At 35.0% G+C, this 22,694-nt stretch overlaps 1 protein-coding gene across 1 annotated transcript in view; it reads right to left on the bottom strand.

Annotated features, from left to right (window-relative positions):
* The window catches only part of LOC118195991 (GATA-binding factor 2-like), a 126,029-nt gene that overhangs the window by 82,342 nt on the left and 20,993 nt on the right, over nucleotides 1–22,694 (bottom strand). The window contains exons 2-3 of the mRNA XM_085821784.1: nucleotides 15,205–15,489; nucleotides 10,153–10,509 (exon numbers count right to left, since the gene is read on the bottom strand). Coding sequence (XP_085677910.1) covers nucleotides 10,153–10,509; nucleotides 15,205–15,436 — 589 coding nt within the window. The 5' untranslated portion in view covers nucleotides 15,437–15,489. The remainder of the gene's footprint in view (nucleotides 1–10,152; nucleotides 10,510–15,204; nucleotides 15,490–22,694) is intronic.

Below are 22,694 nucleotides of genomic sequence, written 5' to 3'. Positions count from 1 at the left end.
ACACCTTCTTCTAATTGTATAATATCACTATTTATATCGAGAAATTTCATAGTGAAAATCTCTTGCGTACATAAACAAAAAAAAATATTTCAATAAACGAAACGAAAAATTTACACGTGCATCAATAAATGAAATGAAAATTTTACACTGCGGAGAAAAAAAAGTTGAGAAACGATCAATGACAAATAGCTAATACGGCGAAAAATCCCCCTTCTCTACTTATTGGCGCCACGCCAGGAGAGATAAGACCTTTGAACCCAGAGTCACGTGATCGCACATCTGGTCGAACGAAGTCTGTCCCTTTTTTTTTCTGCCGCGCCTACTTGCCGAAAAGAATCCAGAAGAGAATGTCCGAGAACCGGGAGAGTGAGTCATAACTCGCAATATGGAAAGAACAAAAAAGAAGTTTTTTCCCCCTTTTCACGCATTATCACTGCCTTTGGAGAAAGAAAGGAAAAGTTTTCACCACACACACTGACCTTGCGTTTTCTGCTTTCAAAGCAAACAAAATTACCCAGATCAAAATAAATAATTCATTATTATTCCTACTTCCTTTTGAACGACGATCCCCGGAATTTCCGGGTATCGAAGTTCAAAATCCCCGGAATTCCCGGGTTTCCCCGGAGCACAAACACCCCTGGAAATCTCTATCAACGCCACGAATAAAAATGCTTACTCGTGCAGTATCTGTTGATTCATCCATCGCTACAGAACAAAACTCTTTTTTTTTTTTTTTCATTTGGTTTTTAATTTACTGAATATATCTATCGCGAGATCCTCTATGCCTCTCGCTATTCTCACACCAGATAAGCTAATATTCGATCTGACTTGAGCCTGTGATGGACAAAGCACATCAACAGCACTCTGAAGACATTCTTTTACAAATTCTCCATCAGCAAATGGTTTTCCACGCTTAGCAATTTTTTCTGCTATAATGAAATTAACACGAACATTATTTTCAGATTCTTTATTCGCTGTGGTGAAGAAAGACAGCAGAAAATTTAGTTTTGATTTTAATTCACTCATCTTATCACTTCGAAAATGAACCTTCCAATGCAGAATATTTCTCACTACTTTTCTCATTATTCACATACTTTTCTCGTATCGATTTTCGGACAATAAAATTATTTAAAAAAGGGAGGAAATATGTTATTATAATCATTCCCTAAGTGAATGATTTTGCTTAATATCATAATGTCTTTTAATGTTGTACTCTTTCATCACAGCTACACTGTCGTTGCAAATAAGGCAAACTGCCTTACCCTTATGTACAACATAAAAGTAAAGATCGGGCCACTTTTCTTGAAAAATTGCACTTTTCCTTCAACTTTTCTTTCTTTGTTATCAGGGCTTGCCATTGTATACTCATTCAAAGATCATAAGACCATAAACTCTTCTAAATTTTAGAATGTAGAATGAGCGTGAGTAGTGTAGCTTAAAATCAACTGTAGAAAACCTGCTTATCACCAAATCAAACAGTTACGATCACCGTTCCCTTTGGCAACTGATTTCAACGTTAGGAGAAATACAATTCTGTTAACTTTATTCCCTTTATAGTATCGGCACGCTCAAGGTCACCTTTGGCCAGGTATTGACAGAAAACTGAATCTGTTACAAACCTGCTAGAGATAAGAATCTGCCCTTTTTTGTGGAATTGAGATTTTATGCTTAGTCAAATTTTTTATTTTAAAAATTACATAAGATAATGTGAAATTTTTGAAAAATTCGTCATTTTCAGAAAATTTTATCTCTAATATCAGGCATGTCAATAAAATGTTTTAAATATCAAAAATAAGAGATAAAATTTTTTTTTTTTTTTTTTTTTTTTTTTTTTTTCCAACGACAAAAAGCTGACAAGGCAATTTTTCTTGAAATCAAAATTTCTTACAATTCTTCATTTTTTCTTCAAATTCAAATGTGGGGCCACTAATATGTCTTCAGCGAGCCTCGGGTTGAAGACCCCCTACTATAAGGTATTTTCTTTCTCCTTCCAGCATGCTTCCGTGGTTTAACAGTGAGCACTCTCGGCGCGTATTTGAAAGGTTTGAATCCTGGCGAGGGCAGTGCACATTTTTGTCTCCTGCTTAAAAAGAAAAACTAATGATTCTACAAGTGGAGCCCGAACTAAAATGTTGTGGATGATAATTTCTCACCGTCAGGAACCAAGTCCCGATGAGAACATTGCTCATTTTTCATGTACTTCTGCTTCAAAATAACCTAACGACTCTACAACGTCCTATAAATTCATACAGTCAAGCAGACCGAGTTATATTTTTTCCATAATTAATTGGTTACCTCCTAATTGTTGTAATATGTGAAACAATATTCGCTACATGAAATTTATCTTTCATGTTAAACAGGAGTGGAAGATTGCCTTTAGTAAAACAGTTATCAATCATCTGTTCTAATTTACGATATCATCTTTGTGTCTATTAGATGACATTAAGCTAACAAGCATTTTAATCTTTAATATTATACGATATTTAGTTACGGGTAGATATAAAACTAAATACATTTAAATTTTTCTGCAGATATTGAAAAGAGGAAAGTGAGAGAAGTGCCCGCGATAATAACAGATTGTTCCAGAAAAAACTAAATGGAATTTTTCTTGTACTCCTAAGAATTTATGTGGCAAAACTGCCAGAAAATAAATTCTATGTAAAATTTATAAGGATATAATGACTCCGATGCGAGTCATTATTCTTAAACGGCACTTTAGAGCAGTTAATATTTGCTGAAATGTGTTTGATATTAGTCAGAGCATGATAGATCTTGAACTTTCGAACACATCAAGCTAGACCTGTTTCAAAAGCGAGCAGAACGATTAGAATACCAAGTACGATAGAAAAGAAAGATGTTGAATTTAAATAGGAGAAAATGTGTGCGAAATTACTTGCACACGGTAAAAGTAAATCAAGCAGATACGTCAGCTAGATATGGCAATTTATCCATTTGCATTTTTGAAATTTTCAAGGCGATAAAAATGCAGTAAAATTTCGTTCGCATTTTGCAGTATAAACGTCGATTGTAAATTAAGGAACTTCGCATTTGAGAGGTTGAATAGAATAATCAGGCAAGTTCAAAATGTACATTGTAACAAAATAAAATTATGTACAAAAAATTATAGGCATAAACATTTTCAAATAAATCAAATGTTTCTGACAGAAAGCCTTTAAAATTAGCAATTTACGAAATTTTCAACAGTTAGCAGAACTATATTGCTAAGAGTAAAGTAACATGAATTCAAGTTATTCTTTCTTTGATCCTTCGAGCGTTCCACAAAAGACAGAAATCTTTCAAAAGAGGATATTGCTACTAAACTTCCTTTTAGTCTGATACCCCAGGGAAAGTATGTTGTCTCCAAGAGCCATTTTGACCTGGAAAGGGCATTGCTTTTACTTTATCACCAACCTGTATGTTCTAAAGCAGTTAAAATTTGATTCCTTCAAACGTGTATTTAACGAAGAAATGTGCCCTGATGGAATTTCTCAACACTGAATTGTTCTAGTGTCGCAAAATACAGAAATCGTTTAGGAAAAATTTAGAAATTCTAGATTGTGCTAAGTTGAAAAAAAAATTAAAGAATTTACTAGAAAATCTGGGACTGCAAAATGTACATTAACGGTCATTTTAAAGAATCGGGAGGAAAATGGATGCTGTCTATATAGTTAATAATTTTGAGTTTGTCTGATGAACGAGGATTGTCAAAAATAAAGAAGTTAAAAAGCGCTGGTGAAGTGACGGAAGAACTCGAGAGCAAAACATTACATTCACTGGTGAATTAATGCAACAGAAAGCCTGATTTTCAGTGAGTGATTTCGAATGCCCATCTGTATGGTTACAAATGTTCAAGAACAGGCAACGCAAAATTTGCAAAATATTTTGTGGTGAGAAAAATCGTGTGTGGCAAAAGTCGCTGTAAACGTCGAAATAGTCGATGTATTTAGGAAAGTGAGATTGTCTAAAATTCTGAAAAATTACCTAGTACCTGAGTATACACTTAAATATATTCAGATAGATTGATCAACTGAAATCCGTTTGCAGACAATATCTGAAAGTAGTCATTGCATTTACCTATACTTTTATATACTCTTTACAGGCATCATGATGAGCGTCTCCCAGCATTTTTTCTTCTGAAGAATTCACCGCAGGCATTCAGACGTTTATCCTATTGTAGGTACCAATCTACGAAGTCATCCACAGAAAATTTTGAAGGTTGGCTTTTGAACCATTGATGGTCGGCCATCTTCACTTCAGTATGTGAGTGACACCTCTAATGCTCCAACTTTTGCTCCTCTGCCAACCTCCTGGGAACCCACTGCCCCACAATTTGTGATATCTCATGTCTTTCATTATGTTCTGAGGAGTCCCATAACTCATGTTAAAACGATTCGTTAAAGATCGACCGAAAGGCGTCTTTTCGCGCAAATAATCTCATTCACTTTTGCACTATTATTATCCTGTTTGGAAACAATATGGGCTTGATCAAGACGGGAGTTATCATTGCTCATTTAAGTGCTTTCTTGAACATTCTCGCTCACTCTACCCTTATCGTTTCAAGACGCATGCTTCATTTTCTTCATCTGACGTAACTACTTCATCCGATTTTCAGTTTCTTCATCCGACGACATACTTCAGTTGGTTTAACATCCTTCAGCACCGGGGAATTTTAACGATAGCACGTGGCTCTTAATTGAATGGGTTGTATATGTGAAATTCCATCTTTTGACGCTTTTGACGCCACACCACACGAGAAATATCCTCACTCTCTTGAGGTTAAGAATGTTAGTTTGGTAAGGACAGGCATTATCATCCATAAGGAAGAAATCAGGATTAACTGTTGCAGCATAAAGTCTCACAATGGGGTGAAGGACTTCATCTTTATATTTCGATACCATCATAAAAGTATCTTTAAATATGTGCAGTTCAATACGATATCCCTTTTAAATTCCAGCCCATACAATGTTGCTGACACCGCTGAAGGCATGATGTTCCATGATGCTTTGGGCCTGATCAGTGTGTCTTATTCTTTCTTGATGGTTACAGGCTTATCATCTGATTCCAGAATAAATCTAGACTCGTCCATGAACAGCACACCCATCTAAGACAGTTCAATTGAGATGCTAAGGACACTATTTTAATATTACCCCTCTGGACTGGGTAGTTTGTGGAACACAAACTCTTGGTACGCGGCCGTACATTTCCTTCATGAGAAGCCTTCAATGCATAGTACTGCCAGATATTGTCTTGCCAAGTGACAGCCATGGATGGCAATTGTGGAGGTCGCTCGTTGATTCTGATTAGCTACTTTAGACTATGTACCGATTTTCAGAAGGGCTAGATCCACCAGAGGCCGACAGGTAAAGTCGCTACACCTTGTAGTTCGGTCTGGAATTCAAATTCCAGCAAGCAGGCTGGCTGCATGGGCGTTTTCTCAATGTGTAAAGTGAATACGAACCTGCTTCCCTTAGAAAGTCCTCCCCTTAGACAGATAACCCTTGAGCACTATGCCATAATCAAATTATCAGAAGGGCTATAAACCATGGTCGATCGAGCACAGATCTACGGATAACTGTTTGACTTGTTTGGAATTATTTCTACGTTCGAGAAATTGTCAAATGACCAACGACTGCCTACTTAGCATATGGGGCATCACTTGTGATTAGTCTTTAACATACAATATTTACATACTACCATCTACATCCTTAACAATTTTCAGTTACTCATATTTAATAATGCTTTCTAAAATTGTTAATTTGCATTACATGCTTAATTTTTGGAAGCCGGAGTGTAATGCCGAGGCTGACTGCAGGTTTCTGGAGATCGCTTCATACTCGTAGCTAAACATAATAGTTCTAAGATAACATGGACATAAGTGTAGTGAAGAAAGACTGACGGCATTACTGGCTTTCAGTATGGATGTCTAATGAAGCTTCCCTTAATTGCTGCCAAATTAGAAAAGCTAAGATCTTTCAGTTTGTACGCTACTAATAAAATATGACTTCCCAAATCGTGACTTTTTTACCAAATGGGTAAAGCAACTGAACTCTGAGCTCCAGCAACAACGCAGAAAGGTATGCTTGACTGTGAATAACTAAAGAGTACACCACCAGGCTTCAGGATTAAACACATTACAAGTGGATTTTCCTCCTCCAAATACGACATCTAAGTTTCAACTTTGTGATTAAGGATGTTAAGCTGAAGTTCTATTATCGAAAGAGGACTCATTCGTTGGACCTTTCATGGTTTTGATAAAGATAAAACTATTAAATGCCTTGGAGTTGCTTAGAAAGCATGACGAGAAGAAGATCCAGACAACTATTTCAGCAAATCAATCTATCAAAGCTTTCGGTAGCAAAGTTCACAATGGAACAATAAATTGAATATGACATAATAGATGATGAGCTTGTGGTGTAATTAATAGGGTCTGATATATTTAATGAATATGTCTCAGTGGATTATATGACGTGCAGTGTTAAAACAGACATCAAAATCATTGATGCCATTAACAGCATGATGAAACCCTAATCATTATTTTTCAGATATAGACGAAGGCGTAAAAGATTGTGACCCTTTAAATGAAAACCCGCTTGGCTTAATGGGATGCTTTTTCTGCGTGACAAACTATGCGCCGTTTTGTGATGCAACAAACAGATTCTTGGGGTGCTTTAGAAACAATCGATAAGCTTAGTGATTTTTGAGATACTATAACGATAGAAAATTGCAGATTTCTAAACAGCTTGTAATTTGTCTTGATGAACAAGTAATTTGGGTAGTCGTTCTGTTGGTTCTCCATACACACTGCTGGCCATTAAAATTGAAACACCATAAAGGAAAGCAAATACAAAAAAGATATTTATTGCACGTAAACAGTACGGAAGGAAGACAAAATGATTAAATATGTAAGTATTTTGGAAGTTTACGGGGGTGCGAAATTAGTAGAAACAGCTGCCACCTCTGGCAGCTAACCCCATTAGGGCGGCCCTTACCCGTATTAGGCATGGAGTCAAACTGGGGTTGGATAACAGAAATGGGCAATTCATTCCATGCTGCTTCAAGTCTATGCCACGCTTCATCATCATTAGCTGGAGAGGGGCGGCGGGCCAGTCTCTCAGCAAGCCATGACGTGATGTTGTCAGTGGGTGACAGATCTGGAAAGCGTGCATGCCAGGGCAGCAATCGAATACCTTGTGTATCGAGAAAAGTCAGAACACGACGCGTAACATGTGGTCTTGCATTATCTTGTTGAAACATGGCGTTTGGGATCCTAGAAGACAGAGCACAACCACTGGACGTAATATGCCAGAAATGGTGGATGGAAGTTCAGTGGTTGGATGTCGACCAGTGCGACCGGCGATATCACGGAATGATAACCTACACTTTCGATAGGTAATGATCCTGCCTTTGTCGAATTTCGAAACTTGCTGATAAGCATTTCCTCTCCTTATTCGAGGCCTAACTTGATATTCTGAGCAAACTCCAACCTTGCAAAGCACTTTCCGAATCAGAAATCCACTACACAACTTTTCTCTTATGCAGTGCTTCAAATGTCGTTTTTCTCCTGCGTCGTCTAATTGCGCTGAAATACTATCGTTTCTATACTATCGTTTGTATATCCCAACTTCTTCTTCCTTTCATGTGATTTTTAAAATCTGTTAGATCCTTCCTGGTGTTGCAATGTTAATGGCCAGCAGCAGTGTACATTTACGCCATTTTTTCCCCTCCGTTTCTTTTCTTTCGGTCTTGGTTTAGCTGCACTGTACATTTCATGGTAAAACCGGCAATGGGAAATTTTTCGGGTGGCCTTCTCTTTGAGTCCCCAAGCATCTTTTACTGCTGTCCACTTTCCTTGATACCCTTAGCACGTGCTCATTTTGCTTAATAATTAATCCAGCTCTGTATAAGGTACACAATATAGCTTCCTTTTAAAAATAAATATATACTACATATTTTTATTTTTGTTCACTATCTCATCTCGCCATTTCCAGATAAGGCGAACTACTTTTAACACGAAAATTTCCAGAGTAACGATCTCCAAAATATCAACTCTATTGTATTCACGTAATCCAGTATTGTAATGAGTATACTCAACAGTTTGTGTTTTGTAACTTTGACTAATTTTAGGTTATTATCTTCTTATGTTTAAATGTAACAACTCCCGATGTTCCTTAGTAGAAAAAGCATACAGTTAATTCCATTTTTGAAATTCTAGCTGGTTAGTGTATTGGGGCAATATTTGTTCGGCTCTGTAGTAAATTCTTTGGTGCCCCATACACTTCTACCTATTTAACACGAGAAATGCGTGTCAGTGGGGTTTATTATACTAATCATAATATTATTGTATTAAGGTAAATATATTATAGGCAAATAATTATATTTATTCTCACCTTATTTCCCTGTATGAGAAGTTAAACCTAAACAATATTTTTTATCCAAAACATCAATAAGGATTGTTCAGTTCGTATAGGAAGAAACTAGTGTTTTTCACGGTTGCTTTCAGCTTTTTCATCGTTCGCTTTCCCATCTACCTTTCATCCTTTTAGCGATTTGTTCCGCTACTATAAATCTCTGTCATTTCACTTTTCTTAGTCTAGCAGAGGAAAAGCTTCATGGGTAAGAGAATTCAAAATTTTTCTTGACCTAACATAATATTCTTAGAGATCGTAGAACATAGCCTTTACCTTCGTATACGTTATGACGTAAAACAGTATTTCTGTCTTGAATCAGGGTTTTCATAATTCACTCTTCATTGTTAATTTTCATAAAAAGAAATTCCTTTTTTATAAAAATCCAGAATGTTATTTAAGAAGAAAATTAGTCCATCGATATAAAATCAAGCAAATCATATAAAACATATATTAAATATTAGTTAGAAACATTTAATATCCCTTTAGTAATTCAAAAACAAAATATTTTAAAATTTTAATACAATTTAGTTTATATAATATAACTAAATACTTCTCAAACTAAAAAGCTATTTTTTTTTTAAAGTTTCTTATTCTTTTCTCTATTATAAACGTTCATTTTGGGATTATTGTAGGCTAGCTGCATTTATATTTCTATAATCTTTCTCCATACATAGCTTAAAGATATGTCTATACCTCTTAAAAAGTCTTTCAAGAAAACATCTTAATTATATAAGGAATTACACATTTCTCCATTACTCTTGTAGTGAAATAATAAAAATATATACTAGCAATTTGGAATGCCTGTTGTTTAAATGTTGTTTTATGTTGTTGCCTGTTGTTTTATGTTGTTGCCTGTTGTTTTATGTTGTTGCCTGTTGTTTTATGTTGGAATGCCTTTCAAGATTCTTGCTCACAATGGCTCATAAGTCTTATCACAGCCAAAGGTCTTCGCTACAAATAATTGCCAACCTACGGATATGAACGTAGGGTATTCTTGAAAGATGGGGAATAAATGTTTGGATTCATTGCTAGATTAACATTTGGTTTTCTTGTATGTCTTCAACAAGGAAATACGGAATCAATATTTTTTAATATTCCTGAAATATGACATCAATGTATATAATTCAGCTTACAAAGATAAGTTAGTCATTAGAGAGGGCGATATTCATACATTAATGCTCTGCAAACGTATTCTTATGGAAAATTTTACTCTGCAGTATTCATCAGTGGCTTTTGATATCAAGTTTATCAGTTTATGTGTATCTCTCGTGTTCGAAATAATTTATTGTCTTTATTCTTCTCAGGCACATTACCACGCATATAATTTTCCCACATTACCTCAAAAAAGTTATGAACATAATATTCTTAGAGATCGTAGAACATAGCCTTTACCTTCGTATACGTTATGACGTAAAACAGTATTTCTGTCTTGAATCAGGGTTAAATGCAACCAAATCTAACTCCAGTACTCGGTTTTAAAGCGAAATAGTAACTCCAGCTGTAGCCCCAAATTTAATTATTTAGAATATTTAATTTATTATTTGATTAATTATCATTAATTTAACTTATTCTGTTACTTGTTTGTTCATCTCTTTAGGTTTTATTTCAATTTGGTGCTTAACTATTCATTTACTTTTGCTCATCTTTCCTGATGGCTTTCAGCAGGGCTCTGAAACCTATAATTTTAGAAATCAAATCCTAAACATAGTCCTGAAGATATAATTTTATAATATTTTGAGCTTACCTTGAGAAGGAATGATATCCTGAGGAGCAAACTGATGTTTGCCACATCCGCTAAAGTTTCTGTCGTTTTCGTAGGTGATTGAAGTCGAATCAGTAGCGGTAGCGTCTTTCGGTCCTTCGCTGGGAGGTGTTGGAGGGAAACCAAAATACTGACTTTGCGGCTTCTGAAACGGGTGGTAGTAGTTTTCGATTGCATTTGGAGGCTTGCTGCCTGGATACGATGAAGGAACGGTCGGTGTCGTACTGTACCAAGTGGCGGAAGCAGAATTAATGTGGCATGTTGTGTCCGCTGGAAGCCAAGGTGGAGGTGGTGGATGTAGTGACGTTCCATAATGTACAGGCCGATAAACAGTTCCAGCTGTAAAAAGGATTACTTTATTTAATAGCTTCAAAAGCATTGTGGATTTTAATTTAGTTAGTGGTTTTTAGTATGCTAATTTGAGATATACATATGGAAATCAAATAAGAACAGAAACACTGTAGTAAAAGATATTCATTTCTTTATCCATATGATCCGAGATACATTTACCTAAATTAATAAATACAAGTAAAAGAAAAGGAAGAAAATTAAAAAGGAGGGGGCTGGAGACACTGATACAACAGAATGTCAATACGTGAAATCCGTTGTTGCGTGCTTAAAGAGACGTTATGTTTTTTCAAATGTTAATTCCTAGGTGAATTTAATAGTCTCGTTTTTATCCATTATTAAATGCAAAAAACTAAAAGGATCAGGTTCATCAGAATATAAGTCAATGTTTTTCTGTATTAAAACCAAAACTATCTTTACATCCACAACCTAACATTTAAAAAACAATGCAATCTAACACTTGTCCATTAATTTTTAAGATAAAAATGTTTTTATCAAGTTCTTGAAAGCATGGTATTAATATTAATTAGGGATCTTCATTGTAGAACATCTTCAGCATATCAACTCAGATGTCAAAAACCATTTTACATGAAACCTTCATTCATATTTTACTCTTGTAAAAACAGCTTCAAAATGGCTGGATTACCTTATATGTGAAGTCATCTACTATTTTAAGATCATTACGCTAATCCAAATGGAATGAGCTGTCTGAACATTAACCACACTTAGCGACAGTAGTTAGCATTCTCAATAATTGTTATAATTTTACCGTGGAATGGTAAACTTCGGAAACATAAAACGTTTTAAAAGTACACTTTGGAAATAAATCCTCCCTCTAGGGTTGCCACCTTCAAAACACATCAAAATCGACTAAAACCACTGGTTGGCGTCTTAAAGAAGGTTCACTGTATTCACCACAATGTACCCATAAGGATTTTTGTCTTGCTTAGGCTTTTCTTATGGTCATAAAAATACATAAGGTTCAGTTTTAAGTCAATCATTCTATTCCTCCTACTTCTAAGGTTAATTCTCTTATAAGAAGAATGTCTTATTAACAGCAGATACCAGAATGTGTAAATTGTTATCTAATTAATATGACCATTTGTGAAGAGGGAGAGAGAAATCTTCGTAGATTTTAGTAATTTTTTATCAGTTGTTTTCAGAGAATTAAGAATTTTCGAAGTGCAAATTTTAATCTTTATTGTTCGAGCCTAGAAGTTGAAGATCCAAATCGAAGTGTCCAAATCGATAGTCGAGAGACTATCGATTTGGACTTTTCTGTCCACAAGAAATGTTCTTAGCCTGTTTATGAGTGTAGTTAAAAAAAAAGTATTCTCTTTCTTAACACTATTTGAAATTAGTGGTTCAAGACAAAAAAGAAATCGGATTTCGCAGAAAAATTAGGCAGGCCTATGTCTAAATGAGGTTTTGCTTATACTTCAGGAGAAATGTATCATTGAGTGCCTGGCCTTATAAGAAGGAATAGGATATTATTGTCTAATTGAGATATACGAGATTAAACTAGTTCATTAAGTAGACCAGACAGCATGACTAGTTAAGTTCCTTGTTTGCATTACAATAAATATTCTGCTATTCTTTTCAGATTCCTATAATTTGATTTTTAACGTATGCTGGTGCCCTGATAAAAGTACACTCAGGTCCGTTGTTAAAAACCAATACCACGGCTGCCAATTTTCGCGATTTTACTGCGAGACTTAGTGTTTTTTATCACTTCTTCATGTATCATGGTTTTTAATTTTTAGTCTCTGCTGAGAAAATTGTTTCCAAGAAATGAATGAAATTTATCAAATTGATGAAATTTAAATTTCTAAAATTCCTAAATTTCTACATCCCTAGTGATTTTCAATCCATTTTTTAATTAAATTTTATTTTATCTGAATTGCCTTAATCTACTTGTAGGCATCTATAGAACATTTTATGAAGACTTAACTAATATTTAATAATATTTGATTTAATTTTTATTTTACATCAGTATGTATAGTACATTTCCAAAACTTACCGATTTTTCGCATTTCAAGGTTGAAAGCTGTGCAATATTAATAACAAAAGTGAAGCGAGAGATAAATAGAATTTCTCAAGTACATATAGATATAAGTATGCAGGATATTTGTAAATGATGATATACTTCTAATTACATTCGTCTCATAAGGAAAATAACTTATAGAAAACAGTTTTCAGTATGGTGCATAAAAAAGTGGGTAATTCAGGTAATTAATAATTTTGCAGGAGCAGTTGACCTTCGTTTACCTTTTGTTTCAAGCTGTTTGCTAAGTTTAATGGAAAATTTTCGTATTTTCTAAGACAATTTCCAATATAAATTACAAGACAATAAATTTGTTCTGGAATATTTCACAGTTTTTGCACATTAAATGTGGAATTTTTACAGTTATAGAAAGAGGTCAGTAATAAATGTAAGGAATATTTTACTAACTAGAATTTTTATTTTATCGGAAGCAGAGCCGTACCAACACAATTTTTCATATAAGGCAAAAAGGTAAATTCGAGCCCTTGTATACAATGCATGTTATCCGACCATTGGGGAGAGAAGAAAAAAATACATACATACACAAAACAAGTTAACTATATCTATACCAATCGAATAATCTAACACAATTGTTCCTGATGCAAAATATTTGGTACACAGTCAAATATCAAAGAAAATTATTTCACTTCCTTGATTTTAAAAAGAATTAAAAATCGAATATGGCTTTGTCATTGCCACAGCGGTAAAGTTTTTAAAAATATATAAAGAATATATCTCTAAAGTCATTTATTTCAATGAACAATGAAAGAAACAGAATAAAATGTTTTAAAAACATGTCACTGGCAATACTTTCTTTGAAAATAAGAGCACTATTATAAGAGATAAGAATAACATATTTAATTTAATGGTGACTAATAGGTAACACTGGTACATAAGAGATAAGAATAACATACTTAATTTAATGGTGGCTAATAGGTAACACTGGTACATGTAATGTTTCTTTAGAACATTTTTTGGCAGATGTCCTATAACTAACAGTATCTCATATTTTAATATGAACTGTAATTTTGTTACATAAATTCTGCGATAACTTACTCCCACAATAAATTTATTACCGCCTCAAATTCCAAACTTTACTGTAGTCGGTTAATCAACGAGCCAGTTCTTTAATATTCGCATAACGTTTATCATTCAAATCAATTATCATAGCAAAGAAAGGCTTATTTAAGCTTGAAAAAAACTTTATTTGGTAGCTAACTCTTATTTAAATATGGCCAATAGATGGGCGTCTGAAGATGTTTTCATAGATTGTCGTTCTCATCATTGCCCTTACAACAAGCATAGATTTAAAATTAATAAGATTTACTTCCTTACATTTATCCAGCTCATCAGTTAGCTAAGGGGTTTCAATGCGTGAACTTTTGCAAATGGTAAGTGCTTTGACAGTAATTTTCATTCGCAGTAATAAGGAAGTTTGCCAGTCTGCTCTAACTGATTTTTGTTTTGATTTCATTTTCGTTTTTCAAATTTTTAAATCTACAGCTTTATCACATTCATTTATTTCCCTTCCTTCATATTTCAACCTTTCCAAAACTGTATTTCTTACAATTCCTTTCACAAGAACAAAGTTTTTTTTTAATATATATTTTATATTGGTTACCTTATACTCAACGTAGAGGAACTAAACTTTTAAAACATGTTTCTTAATGTCAATATTAGTTATATTAAAATTAGACACAATGGTTTGTCGTCTTTTCAGAAATTCGCAAATTCGGTATAGACACAACCTCGCACCATGGGTCTCGTTCAACAACAAATTTTACACAAAAGAAGAAAAGCCTGATAATATGGTGCATTTCATCTGCAAACATCTTCATTTGATCTTTCGATGCTATTCCATTCGAGTTTTATGCCTTAAGTCATCTGAAACAAAGGTTAGGCTGTTGCAATACTACATAAACTCAATTAGTAAACTTTGGATAGTTTGTTATGGCGAAGTAAAACCTGTAGTCCAAACTAAAGAATGATAGTATAGAATATTAACGTCGGCGTCTTCTTGACAAATTTATTCTATGCAGCTAATTGCAACAAGCTAAAAGTAAACTCAACAGTATACACATTAATGCACACCTCATCACTTTTGAAAAAATTAGTATTATATAAGTTCTTCTCTTAATTCTACTGGAGGATTTATAAGAATTTAAATTCTTTCGCTGCTTCTTGATGTATTTTCAAAGTCGAATCAGAATTTCTTTTTCAGAATGAGTTTCTGAATTTTTGTAGCTAATTTGGCTCCCCGTCTAGTTGTTCACCTGAGGCAAATGCCTCACTTGCCTCAGTGTACTCACTTATGTACACAGAAATCTCTCTAATATGAAACTGAAATTATTTTTCATAAAATTCTTTACTCATTTTGAGCAAATTACTGAGAGATTTATGTTTAAAAAATGAAATCTATTACCATCTTTTCGTAAAACTATGTATATTATTTACAACGCGAAAGAACTTAGTAGCTTACTTTTGTACCATGAAAACGTTATTAAATTCTGAAAAAGTGCAGGCTTCCTACAATTTTAGACGCTCTATGCAAACTAAATACAGCATAACAGTCTTATGTTTTCATAACACTTTATGGAAATCTTACATCACTAACTTCGCGATTAGTACTAATATGGTCTTACCATGTGTAGGCGTTCTGTAGCTCTGACTGCTGGGTTGAGGATGTCTGTATCCGTGCGCTGAAGTCGTTGCATAACAAGACATGCCATTGTCAATACTAAGGTGGTGAAAATATGGATTTCCTACATCCTCATTTGAAGTAATCCGAAGCTGAGATTCTGGACCATATCCCCATCTAGGTGGCGCCGAAGGCCCCGCACCATTCTCATCTTCCATCCAAGTGCAAGGACCCATGCCTGTCCTGTCGAAGACCCCACAGTATTCCAGGATTTTCCTTTTAGGTAGATCTGCAGAATTTAATGGTATAAACTATATGCTTATATAATACTTACATAAATTTATAAATGTCTTAAAAAACAGCATTAAATACTTTAACTAAATATGAAATGAATGGGAAGTTATCTTGAAATTTTGTTATCGATTTAACACAAAGTAAAAGGATTGTAAACAATAAACAATGTAAAAGTTTAAAGTCCCTACCGTAAAAAAATCCCTACTGGGAATTCATTTTTATTATGAAATGAAAAATTAATGAAATTGTGAACACATGAATGAGAGCACGGACGAAAAATTAAGCAATTTGCTTCATTTTAAAATTATTTCCAAATTCAGATTTAACGTAATGTAAAGTAAAAGAACAGTAAACAATAAATGATTCGGTAAAAACGGTAAAAAATTCTCTACCGGAATTTTTACTCTTAACTTAATTTTGAACTTATTCCCAAATTCAGATACATTGATACACTTTTTGTCAGATGCATTGCTATAATTTATATAGATTCTAATACCGAACGTTTAATCATTCATTTCCATATTTAGAAATGTATACTCAAAATGCAGCTGAGCAGAATACTTCTGTGTTCAGAAGAAATCGGAAGAAATTTTTAAAAAAATTCTTGTCTTTGGAGAGGGAGGCCTTAGGTTATTCTTTTCGAATTTTTTTTTTTTTTTTTTTTTATTTAAGCGTTTTTCTTTCCTGCTTTCTTGTCATTCTAAGCTTTAGGAAAACGTGTGCAAAGAAGCATGTAAACTCCAGGAAACGTGCTTATGTGAATTTCGTATTCACGATAATTATTTAGTGCAGTATTAAGAATTGAGTGATAAGCTGAAGTAATAAATACTCTTTAAAGTTATGCGAATTTTTTTAATCCCCAGCCTTCAGCATAAGAATTCTTGCCGAAGATCAAAAGTTAACAGTAGATGGCAATACCTGATCCATTTATAAGGAAAAACAGAGCATGTGCCCCAAGTCTTCACTTTTAAAAGGGCCTCCAAATCGCTCTTTGCCCAATAGCGGTCGAGCGGTAAAGTCGCTGAACACTGGTAATCCGGTCCGGGCATCTTGTGAACGAACTGGCTGCATTTTCGTGGTTTTTCCCATGCGCGATGTGTATACGAACCAGTTTGCCTTAGAAAGTAATCCACGATGGCATATCTCCCCTTAGGCAGATAGCCCTCGAGTGCTTTGCCGTAATCAAACATACCAAACCGGCCTTTACTATTTAAACTATATTTATACCTTATACAGTTTGTTTTTTTTTAATGTATTCTGAAAGATTAAGCTAGATGCAAAATCAAAATCTCAAACTCTGTATTTTAGAGTGTCATGATTTTCTTCACAACTGAGTCGTTGTCTTTCACCCTCATCGAGAAGTGATATCATGAAGTCGTGCATTTTTGTGTTCTCAAAGTAGCAATAAATTTCTCTCCAGCTTTGGGGTGGGGTGGGGGGAAGAAAATGCTCATTAATTCGATCAATGTTTAATTTCTTTATTTGTTGTTACATCTGCAATCTAATTGTGCAAAGTTTGTAGCCACTGAGTTCGCCCCCCACAAGTTTCATCCAGAGAAGTAAGCATTTTATTTAAAATTTGTAAGCTAACACCAAACTCCGAATTAACGGGGGATAACGCATATTGTTGATTAACAAGAGTAACAAGTCTTTAAAAATTAAAAGGGGAACAACTGTGTAGTGACTCTCAAAACTAGTGATGCATTTGAAAGGAACTCAAAATTTAGGTGTAATTATTAACATTAAAATGCCTGAGCAAATCTGGATTATATTAATAACAAAGTAAGCAATAATCTTATAAATCAAACATAGCTTCCAAGTAAGATACCTTAAGAGCCGTTCTCATTGGGGTTTATCTGAGCTAACGCAGTCAGTTCCTGCAGTTCAGATTTTTCAACTTGCTACCCTATGGGAAAAAACTGGTTTTGGAGATGGGTCGGCTATATCAGTTGTTTCCGTTACCTCAGATAAACCCCAGTGGGAACGGCCTTTTATGGAACCTGTGATCCACCAGCGACTGAATAGTTAAGACTGCAAAATGCTGGTAGTTCGATCCCGGTTCACATCCTTGCAAATGGTTCAAAGGGTAGTTTCGGAATTTTCCTGGTATGCAAGCAAATACGAACCAGTTTTCCCGAGGAAGTCTTCAACGCAAACTCTCCCTCCTCCCCCGAAGCAAATAGACTTCAGTGCTTGCCATATTCAGATTACCAAACCAAATCATAACTAGCCTGCAAATAGAATTTTTATTTTAACTCCGATTCTCAATGTATAGAACGGAGTTTTCAATTGCTAGTATGTACCTGTAGCGAGGTAAATCATGTGTTAGTCACTTGAAGAACGTTTTTCGAAACGTCAAGAACTTCACATTCATCTTATCCAGGCTAATTATGAGGGTTACATAGAATTGATAATTATATGCATTAAGACACGGAAATGTTGCAATACATATCTTATCGAACATATTAAAAGTAAAATGAGGAATTTTAAAAACTTTTTTTTTATTTTCTTATTAATCAAACAACAGAATGTTATAATATTGGTATTGCTTATTTCAAATTGAATGGAGAAGAAAAAGTATCGTAAGGCACCGCGATGAGTTATGAATGGATTCCATTAAAATTCAGTGAATGTTTTAATAAGCAAATAATAAGTCGAAAGAAGATGTGATTTCTTCTTATTTTAATTCTTAGCATTATGTAATAAGCTTGTCGTTTTCATAAAAAAAATAGAAAACAAAAATATTTTGCAAGCGTTTAAGCTTCATATTCTTATTCAAAAAACATCATTAAAAATTTTCTAAAATAAAAAGTAAAAAATCAAATTTAAAATAAAAAGTAGAGCAAGATTAATACCACTAGAAGAAAAGTCTTGTTTCAACGTGTAAATAAAGACTTCGTATTTCTTAAACTCAACTAAAATAAAATCCGATCTTCCAGAATTTTGCTTTATTAAAATTTACGAACTAGCTAACATTTACGAATAATTCCTTTCATATCCATTGAATCTGTTTTTCCTAAACAGCTGAAACGCCCGATTCATGGATTTTCCTGCCCTTCAAGCAGTCTCCAGAAGTAAACTGGGAGAAAATGAAACACTAAACACTCAGTTGAAGTGGTCAGTTGTCAGCACTTTTCCATTATACTATGTATTATCCACTTTCCAATATCGTTTCTTGGATGCAGATTGCAGCAACGCAGAATACCAACGGAAACGATGTGCAGACGCTAAAGAAACGGCAAGAATTCAGTCTTAAGGCAAAAGGTCACTCAGGTCAGAAAACGACAAAAGAATGATTGACAGCTCATTTTCAGCGAATTCAGAAAACCAACGAACTCTTATTAATGGAAGCATCCAGCCTGGATGTTAGGCCTAGTAGGCGTTTTGTATACCTGCGCTAAAAATTTAAAAAAAAAAAATCATTTTCATAGAATATATAAATTATTAGAACTAGTGTTAATTTCAAATACTTTAGAGTTACGACTGTGTTTCGATTAACCTATGTACCACATTATTCAATGATAAAAGAACTCGCAGAAGATCCATGTAAAATTTTCTGGGATCCAGATAGCTTAAATGCACGGAAAAAGCATGGTTTATTATTAAACTGTATGTAAACGTCATTAAACAGTATGTAGGGTTTATATTTATTTTAACTAACATTTATTTTAAGTTTAAACTATCTTTCCTCTCAAGCCTTACTTTATCCTGAAACTGCCAATGCCAGAATATGTAAATTTGAGTAGAACGCGCAAGGATTCAAATTATCAGCGGAAGTATTCTGATTTAAATAGAAGGAAACAAGTTCGGTGTGAGAGATTCTCTTACTTAGCGAGCGCGGAGGTAGTTAGCGAGAATTGAAGAACCCCGCGTTGCGGCCTATGTGCTTGGCGGAAAGTAGTGGTCATCGTTCCAGTGAGCTTCAAGTCTGCTGAATTAGCAGCGGTATTGTAAAACGCGGTGAGTTAGTTATTTTAGAGAGCCTCGTAGTTAGAATCTTGTCTTTATTTTCTTTTCAGGTTATTATTTTTATTTGACTGCCAAGTTGGCACCGTCTGTAAGCGTCAAGAGAACGCAATTGTAATTTATTACGTTGAATAAAAAGGGACTTAAACCCTTCACAAGCTTCTATCTTTTATACAAGTTTTCACAGTCACCTCTTGGTTGCGTGCAAGTTGGAGGCGCGCAACGTTATATTGGCGCCCGAACACTTATCGAACTGAAATGGCCGAAAACTGGATGGAAGCCGCTGGACAACACCAAGAAATGACAACGCAGTTAGAAGGATTTGGATTCCTGGTCCAGACTTTGAGAGCATCAATCAAGCCAAACGTCCATTTCGACGGAAAAAATTCGGTGGCGGTATTTTTAGAAGGTCTAGAAAACAACTTTCAGCTCTACCCTGTGCCTGAAAGACAAAAAGTTGCCATCGCCACATCAGCACTAAGAGGATAGGCCGCGCTATGGTGGAAAAATATAGGCAAATTTCTTCTAGGTGAATTTGGAAGCCCGACGTATACATTTGAAAATTTCAAAAAACCGTTAGTAAAGGCCTTCCCCATAGTGAAAGATCGCGCACGGCTGGAAGCCGAACTATATAGTTTCTACCAACGGGATACAGCAGAATTGACGGACTTTATTCTACGAAAAATCAAGCTAACGGATATGCTGTACGGGAAGAAACCCGATGCGGAGATTATTGAAATAATATTACCAAGATTGTTACCCGCTGTCCAAGACTACTTTGAAATTAGAAACCCAAGCACATTGCAGGAACTTTTCGAATTGGCGGTGAAGTTTCAAAATCGCAGAATAGCGGAAAAAGCGAGAGGGGAAACATATTCTCAAAGTACCCGAAGGAAGGAGGAAACCAGAAATGGAAATCGCTCTTATGGGGGAAAGAACTATCAAGCTAACGCATCGAAACTCGAAGGTCAAGGCCCAAAAAGAAAATTTGAAAATAAGCATCCGCGTACCCAGAAGACACAGATTCAAAGGAAAGCTTTAAACGACTAGAGGGGCCTGTGAAAGGGAGGGTCCAGACCCCGGAAGTTTTAAAAAAACTCTCAAATAGACATTTAAATACAGTCATCGTAAAAAACTCACAGCTACCAATTATACAAGTCCTGGTTGGCGAGGTACCAGTAGAAGCCCTCATCGATACAGGAGCAGAAGGAAATTTCATGAGTGAAAAGTTCTTCAAAAAGAATTTTTATAGGATACGACTCTTTAAAACCAGAAATACGGAAATTATAGCGGCGCAAGGAAAAACATGTCACTGCATCGGGAAAGTATCATTAAACGTACAGGTAAAAGGGGAAAATCTCAAAGTATTAATTTTTGTGGTGAAACACCTGCAACACTCTCTTATTTTAGGTATTGACGTTTTAAGGGCCGCGAGGGCCAAATTGAATTTTCAAGATAGTTCCGTGGTGCTGGAGATGGACCAGAGGGTGGTGGAACCTGTGGAGACACCTGAATTGGACCTTAGCCATTTGAATGACCAGGAAAGTAAAGCAATACAGCAAGAATTGAGTAATTTTTCTCATTTGTTTTCAGAAAAACCAGGAAACTGTCAAATCGTGACTCACAAGATTCAATTAAATGCCGAAAAACCTTGTAGGACTAAACCGTATCGCTATGATAAACAAAAAGACCTAATCATCGAAGAACATATTCAGGAGATGTTAAAGAATAAAATAATAACGCCCATAAATAGTGAGTACGCGAGGCCAGTCGTACTATGTAGGAAAAAGAACGAGTTTCCTCCTTCAGATAAAAGGGCTTGGAGGTTTGCTATCGATTATAGAAAACTAAATAGTATCACTAAATTTCCAGTTTACCCTTTGCCGGTTATAGACGAGATCATTAGACAGATCGAATCGACAAGATATATGTCTACTTTGGACTTAACGTCTGGCTACTATCAAATAGCTATGAGACCCGAAGATATACACAAAACCGCGTTTATAACAAAATTGGGCACTTATGCATTTTTACGCATGCCCTTTGGGTTGTGTGGGGCCCCATCAACATTCCAGAGAGCTATGGACATTGTTCTAAAGCCTGTCCTAGGAAAATCAACTTTAATTTATCTAGATGATATAATTATAACGAGTAGTACGTTGGAACAACACATTAATGACCTCGAACAAGTTTTTAAATTATTAAAAGAGGCCGGTCTTACAATTAACGCCTCAAAATGCAAGTTCGCAACTAAAGAACTTAAATATCTCGGTTATAAAATTTCGCAAAAGGGTATAGAAACGCAAGATTCAAAAATAAAAGCTATTAAGAATTTCCCACCGCCCAACACCGCCAAGAAACTTTCGTCTTTCCTTGGATTATGTTCTTACTATCGATCTTTCATAAAAGATTTCTCTAATATTGTTGAACCACTCTTAGTAATCAAAAGAAAAAAGAGTAAATTTACGTGGACAGCGGAAGCTAACACAGCTTTTGAAAGATTAAAAGAAGCGCTTATTAATGCCCCTGTTTTAAAATTCCCTGAGGGGGACGAAAACCTGGAAATTGCGTCAGATGCGTCAGACTATGCGGTGGGTGCGGTTCTTATGCAAAATAACCATCCGCTGGCATTTTTTAGTAAAACATTGAATCAGACACAAAGGAATTATACAGCTACAGAAAGAGAAACATTAGCCGTATTAATGGCTGTACACAAATTTCGAGTTTATTTCGGCAAATCGCCAGTAACAGTCTTTTCGGATCATGCGGCTGTTGGTAGACTTTACTCGGGAAAAAACCTAACGCCCAGGTTAATAAGATGGGCTTTAAAACTCCAAGAATATAATATCACAATAAAATATAAACCGGGTAAGGAAACAATGTAGCTGACGCACTTTCTCGTATAAAACTGGACGACGAAGGAAATGAACTTAAATGCGCTGTGTTGACTTCAAAAATTTTAGATTCTAGAGATACGGTTATTACTGAACTGAAAGCTGATCCTGAATTTGGAAATATCTATGCTTATTTGAAAGACCCCGAAAGCTTTGAGCATACAGATATCGATGCGATAAGAAATAGAGCAAAAAACTATGAAATAATAGATAATTTATTATTCTATACGAAAAAAACAAACGAAAATCTTGAGTATAAGCCAGTCATCCCAGCCTCGCTTCGATTAAGCATTTTGAAGGAGTTGCACGAAGAAAAAACAGCGGGCCACCTCGGGGTCAG

Source organism: Stegodyphus dumicola, chromosome 8 (assembly GCF_044657685.1).
Source record: "Stegodyphus dumicola isolate Sdum_Otavi_A_Nest chromosome 8, ASM4465768v1".
NCBI lineage: Eukaryota > Metazoa > Arthropoda > Arachnida > Araneae > Eresidae > Stegodyphus > Stegodyphus dumicola.
Note: the sequence above shows the minus strand (reverse complement) of the source record. Positions and strands in the feature narration are given on the sequence as shown.